Source organism: Dipodomys spectabilis, unplaced genomic scaffold (assembly GCF_019054845.1).
Source record: "Dipodomys spectabilis isolate Male_0828 unplaced genomic scaffold, ASM1905484v1 ptg000173l, whole genome shotgun sequence".
NCBI lineage: Eukaryota > Metazoa > Chordata > Mammalia > Rodentia > Heteromyidae > Dipodomys > Dipodomys spectabilis.
In genome coordinates, this window is record NW_024870850.1 from 11,852,354 (window position 1) to 11,870,654 (window position 18,301).

General features: G+C 64.5%; 1 protein-coding gene across 1 annotated transcript in view; it reads left to right on the forward strand.

The window, feature by feature from the left end:
- The window catches only part of Adgrl1 (adhesion G protein-coupled receptor L1), a 31,674-nt gene that overhangs the window by 4,969 nt on the left and 8,404 nt on the right, over positions 1–18,301 (forward strand). Inside the window, 7 exon segments of the mRNA XM_042693783.1 lie at positions 7,321–7,488; positions 9,831–9,892; positions 9,894–10,045; positions 12,472–12,581; positions 17,935–17,981; positions 17,983–18,123; positions 18,125–18,301. Of these exon segments, the coding sequence (XP_042549717.1) occupies positions 7,419–7,488; positions 9,831–9,892; positions 9,894–10,045; positions 12,472–12,581; positions 17,935–17,981; positions 17,983–18,123; positions 18,125–18,301 (759 nt within the window). The 5' untranslated portion in view covers positions 7,321–7,418.

Genomic DNA, 18,301 nt, shown 5'->3' on the forward strand with positions numbered 1-18,301 from the left:
CTCTCATTTTGTCCCATTTCTTCCCGCTACCATTCCGCCAACATGTAAACACCATCCAGGCCCCAGGACATTTGCACAGGCTTGGTTCTCTACCCAAGACATTTTCTCCTTCCCTGGGGACCTGCCCAGCCCTCCCTCACCTTCCCAGGTTCTTCCTGAAACCTCGCCTTCCCCTCCACTCAGCCCCAGTCCTCACAGGGCCTGGATCGTTGCCCGTGCCCTTCCCGGCTGCACACTGCGTGCCAGCCTCTTGCCACCACTGCCCAAACTTCCCCCGGCTGCACACTGCGTGCCAGCCTCTTGCCACCACTGCCCAAGTCCCCTTCTCAGTGGGCACACCTGAGATCCCGGTTCTAAGCCGGCCTGGGGCACAAAAGTGACGAAAGAGCCAGAAATGGAGCTGTGGCTCAAAGTAGTAGAGCGCCCAGCTAGAGCGGAAAGAAGCCCAGGGACAGGGTCTGGGCCCTGAGTTCAAGTTCTTGCCTGGCACTGGCCAGGCTGACCCACGGTGGGTCTGGCCCCTCCACGGCCCAGGGCCAGAGTGGGAGGAAGGGCCATGGAGGGAGCTAGTCCTGGTGGGTAGAGCAGGGAGACAGGACTCAAGGACCGGAGCAGGGGCTGTGAGCCAAAGGGGTGCTGAGCAGACGGCCGGAGCCCAGGCCTGTGGTGCCAGGCTCGGGGATCCGGGGGCCAGGAGCCACGGGAGGCTGCGGGCAGGGAGGGGGACAACTGGGGTTTGGGGTTTCCTTGGGGCTGACAGATCCTTCTGGATTCCCAGGCCAGGAAAGGAGGTCCTGAAACAAAGGGGGTTTTAGGGGCATGTGGGGGGGGGGAGTGCTGGGACAAAACCCAGGTCCCCTACATCAGGCTGGGCGTAGACATTGGTGCTGAGCCACATCCCCAATCCGTTTGTTTTTGTCAGTCCTGGGCCTGGGTGCTGTCCCTGAGCTGCTCTTGTTCAAGGCGAGCGCTCTGCTGCTTGAGCCACAGCCCATTTCCAGTTTTCTAGTGGTTTATTGGAGATCAGAGCCTCACAGCCTTTCCTGCCTGGGCTGGCTTTGAACCTTGATCCTCAGATCTCAGCCTCCCGAGTAGCTAGGATGACAGGCGTGAGCCGGGGTGCCCGGCTGTCATTTTAATTTTGAGACAGGGTTCTCTGTAGCCTAGGCTGGTCTGGAACTCTTGTTCCTCCTGGCGCAACCTCCAGTGCTGGGATTATGGGGGCGCTGCCAGGCAGGGTGCGTGAGGCCTTCTAAGCCTGACTAAGTACATGTCACCTTCCTGTGCCTGGCCCTGGGCTGGCACGAAGGACTTGGCCAGAGGAGGACACATGGCTGGAGACATGCAGTTCAGAGTGTGGCAGGCGGGGAGAGGCGTCGGGGGCCTGGCGGGTGTTCATTCCTTCACCCAAAGACCAGAGGAGGGCGCGGGCGGCGGGGAGGGCGGTGCAAGGGTCCTGGGGCGGGCACCGGGCCTTGGCCTCTGGGTGGGGACGAGGAAAGGGGCCGGGCGGCTGGGAGCCTGCAGGGGCCACACGAGCGCCAGGCCGGGGAAGCGGGGACCCCCCCCCCCCCGCGGCTGCTCCGGAGAGCAGCGCACCCCCTTCCTGCGCCCGCGCCCCCTTCCTGCGCCCGCACCCCCCCCACGCTCAGCCTCCCACCCACTCCCCGGGTTGCCGTGGCAACCGCGGGCGAGGGCAGGCTCCCGCCCCGCGCTCCTCCTGTCGCGCTGGTGTCCCCGCGGGGGCGCGCGAGGACAGACGCGGGTGCGGCGCCCGGGGCGCTGCCGGCGGCCGGTGAGTGCCCGCGGGGGGGGGGGGCCTACCGGCTCCTGCGGCCTATGAAACGGGGTGCAGGCGGCCCCTCCGCGGCGTGGTCCCGCCGGAGCTGGCTCCGGGGTTCGGACTGGGGGAGGGGGGCGATGCCACCCCCCCCCCGTCCCCCAAAGTGGGGTGTCCCCGGGCTCCACCCGGGCCGCGCCGTGGGGACCCCACTCCTGGGGGCCGCCAGAGCCACACGCCGCGCATGCCCGGAGGGGCCACAGAGCCACACACTGCGCATGCCCGGAGGGGCCACAGAGCCACACGCGCGCATGCCCGGAGGGGCCACAGAGCCACACGCCGCGCATGCCCTCTGAGGGGCCGCCACCCCGCCGGAGCCACACGCCGCGCATGCCCGGAGGGGCCACAGAGCCACACACTGCGCATGCCCGGAGGGGCCACAGAGCCACACGCGCGCATGCCCGGAGGGGCCGCCGGAGCCACACGCCTCGCATGCCCGGAGGGGCCGCCACCCGCCAGAGCCACACGCCCTCGCATGCCCGGAGGGGCCACAGAGCCACACACTGCGCATGCCCGGAGGGGCCACAGAGCCACACGCCGCGCATGCCCTCTGAGGGGCCGCCACCGCCGGAGCCACACGCCTCGCATGCCCGGAGGGGGCCGCCACCCGCCAGAGCCACACACCGCGCATGCCCGGAGGGCCACAGAGCCACACACCGCGCATGCCCGGAGGGCCACAGAGCCACACGCCGCGCATGCCCGGAGGGGCCACCACCCGCCAGAGCCACACGCCGCGCATGCCCTCTGAGGGGCCGCCGCCGCCAGAGCCACACGCCGCGCATGCCCACTGGCCTCCCCCACGCGCACGCGCACGCGCGTGGCGGTCCTGAGGCTGGAGCTCGGCCCCAGGTGTCGCCCTTGGCTTTTTCTACCCAAGGCCGGCGCTCTTCCACCTGAGCCGCAGCCGGACGCTCCTGCCCGGGCTGGCTTGGAACCGCCATCCTCAGATCTCAGCCTCCCGAGGAGCTCGGATGGCAGGCGGGAGCCGGGGCGCCCGCGCGGGGACGGGCAGGGGTGCCGCCGCTGTTGGCCTGTCCCGCCCTCCTCCCCCCCCCGCCCCCTCCTCCCCCCCCCCCCCCGCCCCCCCCCCTCCTCCCCCCCCCCGCCCTCCCCCCCTGCCGCCCTCCCCCTCCTACCCCCGCCCTCCCCCGCCCTCCCTCCTCCTCCCCCTCCTTCCTCCCCCCTCGGCCCTCCCCCCGCCCTCCTCCCCCCCCCCGCCCTCCCCCCCCCCCCCCCGCCGCCCTCCCCCCCCCGCCGCCCTCCCCCTCCTACCCCCGCCCTCCCCCGCCCTCCCTCCTCCTCCCCCTCCTTCCTCCCCCCTCGGCCCTCCCCCCGCCCTCCTCCCCCCGCCCTCCCCCTGCCGCCCTCCCCCCTCCCTCCTCTTCCCTGTGCACTGAGCCGTGGGGGGATGAGGGTCACACTCCATGTGCCTTCTCCCTTTTTTCCCCCAAGAAGCCCTGGGGGGGGCCCGGGTCTGTGGCCCCGGGTCCGGGGCGGACTCGGCTCCCGGCCCCCTCCACGCTGGGGGCTCGGGGGCGCCAGGCCGGGCGCACCCCGCACCCGGTGCAGCGTGACCGGATTGGGAGGGAAACGGAGGCGTGAGCCGGGCGGGGTGCGAACGTCTGTCACCCGCCGCGCTGGAGGCCGGAGGCCCGGGGGTGGAGGACAGCACCAGACCCGGCCTGGGTCAGGAGGACGCCCGGCACCCCCGGCCGCGCTGGAGGCCGAGGACGGAGGCCCGGGGGTGGAGGACAGCACCAGACCCGGCCTGGTCAGGAGGACGCCCGGCTGAGCCGCCACAGCGCTGGAAGCAAAGCTCAGGACACAGCACCGGAGACCTGAGTTCAAACCCAGGAGCAGCACACGGAAGAGGCCGAGGGAGAGGCGGGGCTGGCGCGGCCTGGGGAGAAGAGGCCGCGCAAGGATTCTGGGAGAAGGCAGCTGTCTCAAAGGCAGGATGGGGGGCCCCAGTGCACCCTGAAGTCTCCAGTACCCTCCACTTCCACGTCTGGCTTCCTGAACTGTGAGGAAACCACCTGCTGTTGTAGCCACCCCCGCTGCCGCGTGGGTCACCCCTTCTAGGCCCCCCGGGGATCCGGGGATGCCAGCGCCCACCCTGCAGGCAGAGGGGAACAAGCAGTCGGAGCGGCCGGGCTTGGATGGCAGGCGGTGACCACAGGACATTGTAACAGCGGGATGGACACCCAGGTCCCTGGGGCCAGCTGAGCCCAGCACACACGGACCTGAAGGACACAGGTGGAGAGCCGGTGACGACACAGGGGAGAGGCGTGACAGCCTCGGAGGATCTTTACCGCACACACACCTTGTGCAAGCTGTGTCCACTGGACGGAGCTCATGGCCAGCAAATCGGCGCTGCTGGGGTCCAGGAACGGCGGCACATTGATTCCAAGTTCCTTGTGCCTGTCAGCCTAGCTACTCAGGAGGCTGAGGTCTGAGGATCAAGGCTGGAGGCCAGCCCAGGCAGGAAAGCGCATGAGTCTCCTCTCCAGTGAGCCACCAGAAAACCCAACGTGGAGCTGTGGCTCAACTCAGTAGAGCGTTAGGCTTGAGTAAAATTGCTCAGGCCCCAAGTTCAAGCCCCACTAGTCCCTGCACACACACAAGATGGATGGATGCAAGCAAGCAAGCTAAGGGGATAAACAGCAAGTGTCCACCAACCAGGAAGAGTTGAACAAAATGTGCCCTCCCGCCCCAGAGGTGGTACGGTCATAGAAGAAAAGCCGCCTTCCTTCCGCCATCGGATGGACCTGGAAAAATTCATCCCGCTGACAGAAGCTGGGCACGGAACTCCAGGGGCTGCTGTAGGGTCCCAGTGCACACAACGCCGGCATTAGATAGCAAACTTAGAGAACAAATAAATACTCCCAGGTTGAGCGAGGGGGAAGAGTGTGGTCACGAAATTCAGAGTTCATGTTAGAGGGGAGAAAAGTTGCTTTAGACCCTAGTACGGTGGCGCACACACGCACAAGATCTGTGTGTGTGCATGAGTGTGTGTGTGCACATGTGTGCGTGTGCATGTCCTGATAGGGATGTTTCAACTCGGGGTTTCAAACTGTTCCCCCAACTTTCTTGCTCCATAGCTGGCACTCTACCACTCGAACCATGCCTCCAGTCCAGGTTTTTGCCAGTTAATTGCAATGGAGTCTTGAGGACTTTTTTCCTGCCCAAGCTGTCCTTGAACCTAAGACCCTTCAGGCCTGGGCATTGTGCGTGGTTAGCCGGGCCCTGTTAGAATTCAGCATTTGAGTTCTCGAGCCTTCTCGTTGTTGTCGTTCTGATTCTGTCATTCTGTGTTGAGACAAAGCTTCCTTCTGTTGCCCAGGCTGGTGTAGAACTCGCCACCGTCCTCTGACCTCTGCTTCTGGAGTGCTGCCATTACAGGCATACGCCGCTCTGTCCGGTTTCCTCTAGGGCTGGCAAAGAGAGGAGCTGAGGTTGTGGGGTACTGGGAGGCTGGGGGACCCCCCCCTCAGCAGCCATGGAGGGGCTTGGTGGGGGTCTGGTAGGGGTGGGGAGGGGGTCCCCGGTGGAGTCAGCTGCCGGCCGCTCCCGTCTCTGGACGGCGCCTCGTGGCCTCTGAGCACCCAGCCCCTTCTCCACACCGGCCATCTTCATGGCCGCGCAGAAAACACCCGGGTTGGGAGCTCTGGGGCCCCCCCCAAGGGAAGATGTTATAAAACGGCCTGCAGGTGACCCAGCCTCCACGGCGAGGTTTCCGGGAGGTTGTGAGGAGGCCAGGGTGGGTGTTGGATAGCCAGATCTGTCCCTGTCACGGCTCCAGCCAGCCTCCGCCTTAAGAGCTGGGAGGGGGGGGAAGCAGAAGGAAAGCGAGTCACAGACCCACCATGCCTAAAAGAGCCTGTGCCTGTGGCTCACGCCTGTAATCTCAGCTACTCAGGAGGCTGAGATGAAGCCAGCTCAGGTGGGAAAGTCTGTGCGACTCTCAGTGTTTGTGTAGTGCCAGAAAGCCCAGGAGCAGCGCGCAGGCCCTGAGTTCAGGCTCCAGGATTGCTTCCCCCCTCTCCCCCCCAAAGAACCAAGAGTACCACAGACAGACCCAGGAACAGGAGGAGGGGCTTTGCAGGGGGGGCTGTGGTCTGGGGGGGCTGTTGCATTGGCGGAGTTATGATGAGAAGCTGGGGGGGGGGTTCGGGGTCTCTGGGGTGTTAAAGGCCAGCCAGGCTGAAGTTCTGTTTCTTTTGTTGTTTTTTTCGGTCGTGGGTCTTGACTCAGGGCCTGAGCGCTGTCCCTGAGCTTCTCTTGCTCAAGGCAAGGGCTCTACCACTTGAGCCACAGCGCCACTTCCGGTTTCCTGGTGTTTTATTGGAGATCAGAGTCTCAGGGACTTTCCTGCCCGGGCTGGCTTTGAACCGCGATCCTCAGATCTCAGCCTCCTGAGTAGCTGGGATGACAGGCGGGAGCCACCGCGGTGCCCAGTGAGGTGAAGTTCTTACAGCAAGGGAGCAGTGGAAGCAGGAGTTAGGAAGTCGGGGGGGGGGGGGGGGCAGGGCGCCGACCTTCCCGTGGGCAAGGTTGGCGCCCAGATCCATGTCACCTTGTGGTCCCTGAGTGCTGAGTGTGGCAGGAGAGGGGCTGTGAGCGTGCGCCTGGGCCTCGGATGGTAGCTGTCTGCCTGAGACAGGTGCAAAGGCCCTAGGGCAGAGTGGGGGCGAGGGAGTGAGCTGGGCGGCTGCGGCATCTGTGCAAGGATTGCGGAAGAGACGCGCAGGGTGGACTGGGAATAGAGATGGGGGACATGGTGATGGTACCAGGCAACTGGGGTGGGGGTGACGCAGGAGGGGACAGCGCGGGGGGGGGGGGCAAACCTGAGAGCCCTTCCCTGCAAGGGCCGTGTTGCTTCTAAGCAAGTTGCTGGCCGGGCTGATGTTGCCAGGCCCGGGGTCCCCCTCTGGACAAGTGGGGTGTGAAAGCGTGTCACCTCTTAGGTGCTCAGGGAGACCGCGGCTGGGAGAAGCCGCAGGCTCACGGGAACAGCGCGCAGACTGGCGCAGAGCCGCGGAGGATGGAGGGACGGCTTGGAGGCCGGCCGTCACCGCCTGCCTGGCTCCACTGTACCTTGGGGGTCCCCTGCTGGGGAGATGAGGGGCCTGGGGCATCCCTGGTCCCCGCTCTGTGGCGCCAGCCTCCTGGCTTCTAATTAGCTGCAGGATGGTGAGAGACAGGAAATGGGGGGTCGGGGCGGTGCCTGGGAGCCTGCCTGCCCCAGAGCTGCAGGCCAGGGACACCGGGGCCCCCAGCCGGAGGGGTCGGAGATCTCGATAGGAAACCCAGGGGATGCTGGGTGCAGGCCGGTGCCTGGCAGCCACAGTGCCCTAAGGAGGTCTCCTGGGCCTGAGGGAGAGACCTGGCCATTTGTAAGCACCCAGGGGCTTGGCTCCAGCCCCCTCTTCTTGGGGAGGGGGGTTCCAGCCGCGCTTCACCCATGTTTCTCCCCGCAGACTGGTGGGCCGGGCCGCGGTGGCTGCCCGGTGATGCGGGGCCAGGCGCCCTGCTCCGCTCAGTGAGAGCCCCGCCCGCGCGCTCCCCGCCCACCGCCATGGCCCGCCTGGCCGCCGTGCTCTGGAGCCTCTGTGTCACCGCCGTCCTGGTCACCTCCGCCACCCAAGGTAGGCGCCACCCCCTCCTGCCTCGCACCGTGGGGAGGGGACTTGTCCGTACCCCAACGTAACTGGGGGCTCGCCCCAGAACCTTCCTGTCCTCCTGGGGCTCTGTGTGTGTGTGTCTGTCTGTGTGTGTGTGTGTGTCTCTCTCTCTTTCTCTCTCTCTCTGATTACATCTGAGACAGAAGTCTCCCTGGGAGGAAGGCTTAATTAAAGCACGCCCGCTGACGTTTATTTAAAAACAACTAATTACCCGCCCGCCCCACACCCGCCACGCTGCCACAATTAGCGGCCCGGCTGTGCCCACCCCGGCCATCACTCAGTGACTGTCCCTTGCACCCCTGCTCCCCCCTCTGCCTGCCCTTTTCCTCCACAAAGCCATAGAACCGGAGGGTGGGGGGGGGTCGGAGGGGAACACGTTGTCCGTCGGTGCCCCAGGACCTTGGCACGGCTCCATCTGCCCGATCCACCGTCTCAACCCGCCAGCGCCCAGGTTCTCAGCCACCCCTACTTGTGCCCCTGAGCCCCAGCTGGGCCAGGAGGGGCACCTCCATTCCCCAGCGTCCAATGAGGCAGCCCTCCGCCCCCGGCCTCCCTCCCTCCCTCCCTCCCGCCTGCCCGCCCCTCCACCCGCCCAGCGACACTAAATTAGATTAGGAAGCAGATGGTGTGAGAGAGGCTCATGTAAAACTTTCTCCCGACTGGGGCTCGGTTCACCCCAAAAAACCCCAGGGGCCCCACTGTCACAGCACCTTCGGGAGCGGGCCTCTGGAAGGGGAGCTCCCCCCCCCCCCAACACACCTGTTCCGCGTGGCAGGGCAGCTCCGGCACGCCAGGGCCTCCCCTGGCCTGGCTGGGCCCTGGGTTCGAGCCCCCTCTGTCCTTGCCTCGGCCCCAGGGGACTGGAGTGTGGCAACCGGCCTGTGGCGTGGGGCTTGTGCCCACGGGGAGCGCGTGAGTCTCGGGCGGGGCCCAGCCGGCCCCGTGGCTCCGCGGCCCGGAGCCAGCCTGGCGGTGACAGGCCCCCTCTCGTGGCTCCCGCCTTTCGTCCCAGCCACGGAGGGGGCTGAGGTCTCACGTCGTGGTCCAGAGCCAGCTCAGGCAGGGAAGTCTGTGAGGCGCGCATCTCTAACTCACCTCGGAAAGTTCATCGTTCGGTGGTCGAGCGCCAGCCTTGAATGAAAAACAAAAAAGCTTAGGGAGCCGGGCGCCCGTGGCTCCCGCCTGTCATCCCAGCTACTCAGGAGGCTGAGATCTGAGGATCGCGGTTCAAAGCCAGCCCGGGCAGGAGAGACCGTGAGACTCTTATCTCCAATAAACCACCAGAAACTGGAAGTGGCGCTGTGGCTGAAGCAGTAGAGGGCCAGCTTTGAGCTGCAGAGCTGAGGGGCAGCGCCCGGGCCCCCCAGTTCAAACCCTCGCAATGGCATGAAACAACAAAGCTACACTCTTCAGTGTCTGAAGTCCTCCAATCCTCCTTGGGCCAAGGGGTCCCTGTTTCCCAGGTTAGGAGCCTGGAGTCTGGGGAGGCATCTCCGGGGCATGGGCTGGGTGTAGGGGCCAGCTCCAGTGAAGACTTGTTTCACACCCTCCCCGTCCACCTACTAGAATTGCGAGTCTCACGCGGCTGCTTACACCTGTGATCCCAGCACACTTGCGACACTGAAGCTGGCGTTACAAGCCAGCCCGGTATACACTGAGACCCCAGTTCTCAACAAAACCCAAGTCAGGGCTGGAAGCCTGGTTCAAGCGGTAGAGCACCTGCCTACAAATACATGAGCATGAGTTCAAACCCCAGTGCCACCAGAGAAAATAAATGAAGTATGTCTCCTGCACCTGCCCTTCCCCTCCCAATCTGCTGTGACAGCCTCGTCACGCATGCCCTGTAATCCCAGCATCAGGGAGACCAAGACAAGAAGATCATGAATTCTAGGCTAGCAGGGCGCTGGTGGCTCCCGCCTGTCATCCTAGCTTCTCAGGAGGCTGAGATCTGAGGGTCGGGCAGTTCAAAAGCCAGCCCCGGGCAGGAAAGTCTGTGAGACTCTGATCTCTAATGAACACCAGAAAACCAGAAGTGGAGCTGTGACTCAAATGGTAGAGCGCCCGCCTTGAGCAAGAGAAGCTCTCAGGACAGCGCCCAGGCCCTGAGTTCAAGCCCCACGACCGACAAAAAAGAAGCTAAGACTGCGGCGGGTGAAGCCAGGGCTTGCGGGCCTCTGTCCTGACCCTCGCAGTGAGGTGCAGAGATGTAAACTGAGGCTAGCGCAGTCAGCTGAGCTGGGGCAGACTCCCCCGGGGGTCCTCCCTCCCCACAGGCCAGAGGTGATGCTGCCCCGTCTCTCACGCAGGCCTGAGCCGGGCGGGGCTCCCGTTTGGGCTGATGCGCAGGGAGCTGGCCTGCGAGGGCTACCCCCATCGAGCTGCGGTGCCCGGGCAGCGACGTCATCATGGTGGAGAACGCCAACTACGGGCGCACCGATGACAAGATCTGCGACGCCGACCCCTTCCAGATGGAGAATGTGCAGTGCTACCTGCCCGACGCCTTCAAGATCATGTCACAGAGGTGAGCAGCCCCCTGGGCAACCCTCCTGTAGTCCCAGCCTGGGCACCTGTCCACCTGCTCTGAGCCCCACCCTCCCCCACCGGTCGTCAGATCCCTGGACAGCGGGGTCCGCTGGAGAAGGGACAGGGGAGGGTGCCACGGGGCACAGGGAAGCCCCTGCTTTGCCCCAGATTCCAGGGGTTGGCTGGTTCCCCCCCAGGGGGGCCAGCAGGACTGCCTGAGGACATCTGCGCATGCTTGTGCCTGAGCCAGGTGTGTGTGCATGGGCGTGCGTGTGTGCTTATGTGTAGATCTGCGCGTGGGGGTCTGTGTGTGCGTGCTTTTGCATGTGTCTGTGCCAGAGCGTGCTGCAGTGTGTAGACCAGCTGATGTGTGACTGGCTGTAACCCCAGCCACACATGCCTATCAGCGCCTTCATGGCCTTCTGAGTTGTTGCCAGTTGTGGGGCCTGAACTCTGGGCCTGGGCGCTGTCCCTCAGCTCCTCAGCTCAAGGCGAGCGATCTGCCACTTGAGCCACAGCACCACTCCCGGTTTTCTGGTGGTTCATTGGAGATCAGCGTCTCACAGCCTTTCCTTCCCCGGGCTGGCTTTGAACCGCGATCCTCAGATCTCAGCCTCCTCGGTGGCTGGGATGACAGGCTTTTGAGGCTTTTGTACCTACTGTTCCCCTCTGCCTGGATCGGTGTTCCTGCCGTCCTTGTGGTCCTCCCCCAGCACCGTGCTCCCCTGCTTCTAGCCCCCCCTCCATCGCTGACAGACCTGGGGAGGGTTAGAGGGAGTCAGAGAGGTGCCCTTGCCTAAGCCCCGCCCTTTTTAATGTCTCTGACCACGCCCACTCCCACCTCATTGGCTGGGGTTTGGGCACGTGATCTTTCAGCCCCTGAGGAGTCTGGGATATACAATCTCCAGCTGGAATATCAATACTTTGTTTGTTAGTCCTGGGGCTTGAACTCTGGGCCTGGGCGCTGTCCCTGATCATTGCTCAAGGCTAGCGCTCTACCACTTGCACCAAGCTCTACTTCTGGCTTTTTCTGTCTATGTGGTACTGAGGAATCGAACCCAGGGCTTCCTGCAGGCTAGGCAAGCACTCTATCACGAAGCCACCTTCCCAGCCCTCAGTGCATTTTCTTCCTCTTTCCCCTGTCCCTACCCTGCCTGGTGCTGTTCTTGGTCCTAGTCCTAGAGCTTGAACTCAGCGCCTAGGCACTGTCCCTGGCGCCCTTTCTGCTCAAGGCTAGCTCTCCACCACTTTGAGCCATAGTGCTACTTTGTTTTCTGGTGATTTATTGGAGATAAGAGTCTCTTGGACTTCCTGCCCGGGGTGGCTTTGAACCATGATCTTCCATCTGAGCCTCCTGAGTTGCTGGGATTACAGGTGTGAGCCCCTGGCACCGGGCTAGTTTTTTTTTTTTTTAAACAATTGTATAATCTCCCAGATTTCCAACATACATTCATTCATTTTTTGCCACTTTCCTTTCCTATTCAGTTACAACGAGCTTGCTTTGTCCTGAGCAGCCCAACTCCCAAGGAACATTGTTGTGTGTGTATTGGGCACACTTCATTTTTTACTTTGTTTATTTTTTGTTGGATGTGGGGTTTGAACTCTGGGCCTGGGCACTGTCCCTCAGCTCTTCAGCTCAGCTCTACCACCTGAGCCAGGGCACTATTTCCGGTTTTCTGGTGGATCATTGGAGATCAGAGTCTCATGGACTTTTGTGCCAGGCTGGCTTTGAACCATGATTCTCAGATCTCAGCCTCCTGAGTAGCTAGGATGACAGGCGTGAGCCACTTCCGTATGTAGGACATGTGGCTTCGTGGGTAGCAGGATTGCTAGCTCCATTAGATCGGTGAGGTCTTTCTTCCCCCGCCGTTCTCGAAGTGTTGCTGCCCTCGAAGTGTTGCTGCCCCTCCCTGCCTGGTCCCTTGCTTTATTCTGCCTTTGGGCGTCTCTGATTGCAGGCAGGGCCAAAAGGCCATCCGCAGCTTCTCTTGTTAGAGAGCCACAGATTGGCTCCTGGGAGAGTGCACTGCCCTGGCTAGGGTCCAGCCTGCTGCGAGCTGGGGGTGGGGGGAAGCAGGGCAGGGAGGGGGCGCGTAGGGCAGGGAGGGGGCGCCTCACCTGCTGCCCAGGCCGCCAATGCCTCCTGGTTTAAGTGCAGTAGCCAGAGCTGACCTGAGAAGTGGATGCTGATGGGGAAGGACGGGTCCACCAGCTCAGCCCCAAGCAGGAAGTATCGAAGAGCCAGGGCGGGGAAAGCAACCAGGCAGGAAGATAACAAAGTGATGCCTACCGGCTCCCTGGCGAGGTCTCTCGCTGCCAGCCCTTCTGTCCTTGGAGTGACCCCCTTCCTGACGCGGGAGCCCCCCCGCCCCTATCCCGGGTGTGGATCTGCCTTTTCCCAGCTCTGCTGTCTCCCTCCTGCAGGTGTAACAACCGAACCCAGTGCGTGGTGGTGGCCGGCTCTGATGCCTTTCCTGACCCCTGTCCCGGGACCTACAAGTACCTGGAGGTGCAGTACGACTGTGTTCCCTACAGTGAGTCGCCTTGTTCCTCTGCCACCTCGGGTCCTCCTCCCCCTGCCCCACACAGCAAGCGAGGGGGAGACGCCCGTCGCGCACACGGCCCGCGCATCGCACGCACACACTCACACTTGCCCCCGGAACGGGCCTGGTCCCACCTCCCAGACACTCCCCACCGCACTCCGCCTCCTGTTCGCACACACCCTCCCTTCCTGACGCCCCTCACACACCTGCTCTCCGCTCACTCACCCCCTTCCTCTTTCGACTCCTCCTCCTTGCTCCTCCCCACACCACCCGTGATTCTCCCACATCACGGAAGCTGGACCCTGTGCCCCTAGAGCGGCCAGCCATCCTCTGAGGCCTACCGGCAGAGCCGGTGCAAAGGGCTGAGGTATCTTTGATGGTTTCCCATCTCTTGGTTAGCAGAACCCCTTCTACCATAGCACTTCCTGTCTGCAAAGGAAGTGCTACCATATTGGATTGAAAGTGCCCTCCCCCTCCCCCTTTCCCCCCAGGTAGCCTGAGGAAAGATCTGGGGAGCCAGGAGTCAGGCCATCTTGGACCTGGCTAAGGGGAGCAAAGATAGATCTCTCCCTCTCAGTGCCAGCCCTCAACATCAACCCTCCTCTCCTGCCCACCCTGTTCTCCACCACCCCTCCTCTCTCCTCCCCTGCCTGGCTTCACATAGGCAGCCTGGAGGTAGGGCCTCCGGGCTGAGGGGGGAGGAGGCAGGGACACCGGCGTGTCTGGGGGGGGGCCGGGGAGCAGGAGACCCCGCCGTCTCCTTCCCCTCCCCTCCCACCCCGCCCTCCGCCCACCGCCCAACCTTTGCTTTCCTCCTCGCAGGTGAGCAAGGATGCTGAGGAGACGGGATGGCCCGTGCTTCTGTAACTTTCTCCTTTTTCGTGTCTGCCCTTTCCTTGCAGTGCCCGAGGCCTCCACCTGCCCAGGGGGGCGCTGGTCTGCCCTCCAGCACTGGGGACACTGCCCAGCCGCACGCGTGGACAGCTGGGGGAGGGGACAGAGGGAGTGGGCGGGCTGCGGCTCGCCCGCGGGAGCTGTCTGGCTCTGACGTCCGTCCTCAGCAAGTGACTGCATTTCTGAGCCCCGGGGGGCTTGGGTTGGTCTGCCTGTTGCAGGGTTTTGAGGGTCGAGTGTTAGCCCCCCCTCCCCCTGCAGCAGGCAGAAGCTTCCACTCCCCTGCCTGCCCCTCGGCGCCCACCCCTGCGCCCACTGGGCCGAGGCGCCTCCCTCCCCCGCCTCCGGAAGGGCCGCCCGCTCCCGCGGAGGCCCCAGGCAGCCGGCCACGCGGCTCCGCTTCGTGAGGCCTCGGTGTCTCCAGCCGTAGGCAGGGCTCTCTTCGGAGCCTGCTGGTGGGGGCACGGGGGAGCCATGGCTTCAGTTGTGGCGTCTCATTCCTTTCTTCCCAATGGCGGTTATTGCTGCTCTCATCAAGATAAAAATAGCAGCCGGTGATGAGCGCAGGGAAAATTCCCCAGGCAAGGTGGAGCGGGGGGGGGGGGGGGGGGGGGGGGGGGGCACAGGCCTGGAGCTCTTTCTAGAACAGTCGTGGACGCTTGGGCGTCCCAGAACCCACAGCTCTGGGCCCACAGTCCAAGGGGAAAGCCAAGGTGAGCCCTTCTGGAGACAGGATGGACAGACAGACACACTATAGGTGCTGTGAGAGGCCTGGCAGAGCTGTGCTGAACCGAGCTCCTGACCCCACAACGGGTAGCTGAGAAGACAGGGAAGCGGACAGCTCCCTGTACCCTCCCACCCCGCCCAGCGCCAGGACCGGCCCCCCGGGAGGAGGGGATGGGGCTGTAGCAGATGAAGGCCCCAGGTTCAGAGTCAGGGTGACTCCAGTGCCCGTGAGGTAATCGGGTGGGGGGCTGGGGTTCCCGAGGAGAGGGTACTGCTGTGCAGGGGGATCCCCCCCCAGACACGGGACTAACGCTAGATTTGCTTTGCAGCTGCGCTGGGTCTAACCACTCCCTTCCTCCCCCAGGTGCTGCCGCACGTGGCGTCGCGGAGCTCGGGGAGGGGGCCCGGGAGGGCTTGCCCCTTAGGGGAGGGGGTGGGAGCGTGTGTGCCCCCCACCTGCCGTCCCGTCTGGTCTGTGTCCCCTCCTGGTCCTCTGTCCTGCCCCCCCTCCCCCCTCGCCCCGCCTCTGTGCCCTCTGCCCCTGCCGCCCCGTGTCAGCGTGTCTGGGGTGCCCAGGGTCTGCAGGACACAGCTAGACTTGGTGGGGGAAGGGGTTCAGCCTGTGCATCTGCCTGGGAGGGGCGCCCAGGCCCCAGCACACGTGGAACCCCTTCCCCGGGCAGTTCTGGCAGGAGGGCAGCAGGCAGGCGGGGAGCAGGGTCATCCTTCCCAGCGCCCCCCTCGACCAGTGCTCCCCCCAGCTGGGCTCCCCCCTTACCCGCTGTCCCCACCCAGGGCCGACCGTCACCTGCCTGCACCCCGACCCCCGTCTCTCCCCTCCCGTGTGTCCCCTGCCCGTCCTGTTTCCCTGTCCCCCCTTTTTGCCCTCCCCTGACCCCCCCAAGAAAGGGTCTTGGGGGGTGGGGGCTGAGCCATGTGGCAGGAGGGGTGGGAAGGCAGCAGGTGCCAGGAAGGCCAGGAAGGGGGCGATGTGGCCAGGAAAAAAGGCACGAAAGCAATTTATCTTTTTTTTTTCTCTTTTTTTTTTTCTTGCACATTTTTTTTTTCAATTGTTTTCTCTCTCTCTTCCTGATGCTTAAGTAGAAGTGGAGCAGAAAGGTAAACGCACTGTTACCAATGCTAATCCCTAACTCACACTTTATCCTCCCCGCCCTACCTCATGTGACCCCTCCCGCCCCTCCCCACCCACAGAGACCCCGCCCGCCCGCCCGCCCGCCCGCCGGGCACCTCGACTCCCAAGGAAGCCTCTCCCTCCCCACCGCTGTCTCTCTCCTCTCTCCCTCTCCTCTTTCTCACCTTTCCTCTTCCTCTCCTTTCTTACCTTTCCTCTCTCCCCCTCCTCCCCTCTCCCCTTTCTCCCTCCCTCTCCCTCTCTCTCTCCCTCTCCCTCTCCCTCTCCCTCTCCCTCTCCCTCTCCCTCTCCTCTCCCTCTCTCTCTCTCTCTCTCTCTCTCTCTCTTGCTCTCTCTCCTCTCTCTCTCTTCCTCTGCACCTCTTGCACTGGGTTTGGCTCTGGGTTGGGGGGGGGCTTTTGTTTTCCTTTTGGGGAGCAGATTTCTCCTCTCTCTCTCCTCTCTTGGGGGCTCCTGGTGGCTTAAGTTCTTCTGGTTTGGCGTTTCCAAGGCCCAGAGCTGTGTGGAGAGCGCGGAGCACCAGTGCCCCCCACCCCGCACCCCCCCTCCCCTGACCAGCTGGGGGGCCCAGCCCTGGGTGGGGGTGGGGTGGGGCTCTTGGGGGTCGGGAGGGGGGGTATGACCACGCTTGCGAAGCTGCAGTCAGGGTTTCTTCCGGGCTGTTGTGGTTAGAGGACAGGGAGAGGGGCGGGTGGGTGGGGTAACAGGTGGACTCTGGGGACCTCCACGGCCCCCCCAATCTCTGGCAGAAGGGAGAGGTGCCTCTAGAGCCTTCCCCCTCCCCAGACGGGAGCAGGCAGTCCTGGGGAAGGCAGCCGAGAGGACTGGAGGGTCCCCTTTGCCTTGAGGTTGCGCTGGTGCGTGAGCGTCCCAGGGTGGGGGTCCCTCTGAGCTGCGCCCCTCCCCGTCCCAGGCCGCAGCCCCCTCCCCCCCCCCCCCCCCCCCCCGGCCCTCGAGCTCTGCCCAGGCACCGCTCACTCTTCTTGCAGGCCAAGCTTTCGCGGCAGCACTGGATCTCTTCAGGGCTGGGCGGGGACGGGGGGGCTGGGCCCCTCGCAGACAGACCCTCCCGTCCCCCCTTCCCCAGGGTGACCTCTAACTGCTTTTCCTCCCTGCGCCCTCTGAGCAGCGCCTGCTGAGAATACCCCCCCCCCATACACACAACACTCACACGACACAGGCCCGTGGGGAGGCCTAGCGCAGGGCAAGGTGGGGTGCACAGGATGGGGCGGGGTGAGCGCAGGGCCCCTAGCTCGCTCAGCCTGCGGCGTGCCCTAGGCCCCTTCTGCCTTGGCTGTGTCCCCCCCCCCAGCCAGAGGGCTGCCCAAACCCCGGCCCCCACGGGCCAGCTGCTTTGGTGACAAGCCAAGAACGAGCAGAGAATTCACGCAGATGCGGGAGGAGAGCAAGGAGCCCACGCGGGGCCTGGGGCGGAGGAGGGGCCTGGCCACGCCGGCCCACGCAGGAGGGGGCAGGCTAGGAGCAGGGGGCGCGGGCCGGCCAGCGGCGTCAACGAGATGCAGTCGAGGTTTTCCTCTTTTCAGGGAATGGGGGGGTGGGGCGGGGCCCCCCACCTTTCTGACACCAGCGCTGCCTCGGTCCCTCCTCCCGAGCCGGGGATGGTCACAGGTAAATCGGGGTCCGGGCAGGGCGGGGACGGGGGGGTCGTGCTGGGCGGGCTGGGTCTTTATCCTAGCACCTGGTTCCCTCCCTTGCCCCCTCCAAGCTGGACCTGCCCCCCGAAGGGGCCCTCAAGTGAATTCTCTGCTCATCCCCTCTCTCCTCCGCCAGCGTTAACCCTTTCTTCCCAGGTGCTCCAGCCGCCTCCCCAGGAGCCAGGACTTCGGACCCCGCCCCTGTCTCTCTTCCCTGCGCAGCTCTCCTCCCCTCCCTCTCCCACTTGGGGGCCCCCCCAGCCCTGTGCATCCTTGACTCCCTTAGAGACCTCTATCCCACCCCCCCCCATCAGCTGGCCAGCCCTGGGGGCTGCCCCCGCCATCGATGCTGCGTGTGGGTACCAGGCTGGCTCTGGGGGAAGAGTGGAGGCCCCGGGCCTCCCCTGCCCTGCACTGGATGAAGTAGGGCACCCCAGAACCCGTGGTGGGTGGGAGGGGGGATGGACTCAGGACCTGGCTCTACCTTGCAGTTGCTGTAGGAGGAAGACAGTGACATTTCACAAGTCTGTTCTGATCTGGCCGGTGAAGGAGGGGACCCGGGACCCCTAGTTCTTCCCTAGGGCAGAGGAGGCACAAGGGCCAGGAGACCTTTCCCAGGCGCCCCCAGCCCCCATCCCGTGGGGTCTCTAGCAGCCAGGGAGGGGCCAGGGGTGCCTCCCCGCCCGCCTCCCCCCACTAACCCCACTCTTGATGGCCTGCAGGGGGGACAGCTCCAGGGAGGGGCAGCCGGGCGGGTGGGGTCCCAGCCACACCCCCTCCTATCACCAGCCCTACCAAGCAACCGTGACTGCAGCAGCAGCAGCAGGAGGACGGCCAGGCCTCCGCCCGGTCACCCACTCCTCTCTCTCTCTCTCTCCCCCTCCCCTCCCTCCTCTGCCCCTTTACCCCCGCCCAGTCTTCGTGTGTCCGGGCACGCTGCAGAAGGTGCTGGAACCCACGTCCCACACACGAGTCGGAGCACCAGTCGGGCGCGTGGTGCAAGGACCCGCTGCAGGCGGGCGACCGCATCTACGTCATGCCCTGGATCCCCTACCGCACTGACACGCTCACCGAGTACGCCTCGTGGGAGGACTACGTGGCTGCCCCGCCACACCACCACCTACCGCCTGCCCAACCGCGTGGACGGCACGGGCTTCGTGGTGTACGACGGCGCCGTCTTCTACAACAAGGAGCGCACGCGCAACATCGTCAAGTACGACCTGCGCACGCGCATCAAGAGCGGGGAGACGGTCATCAACACGGCCAACTACCACGACACCTCG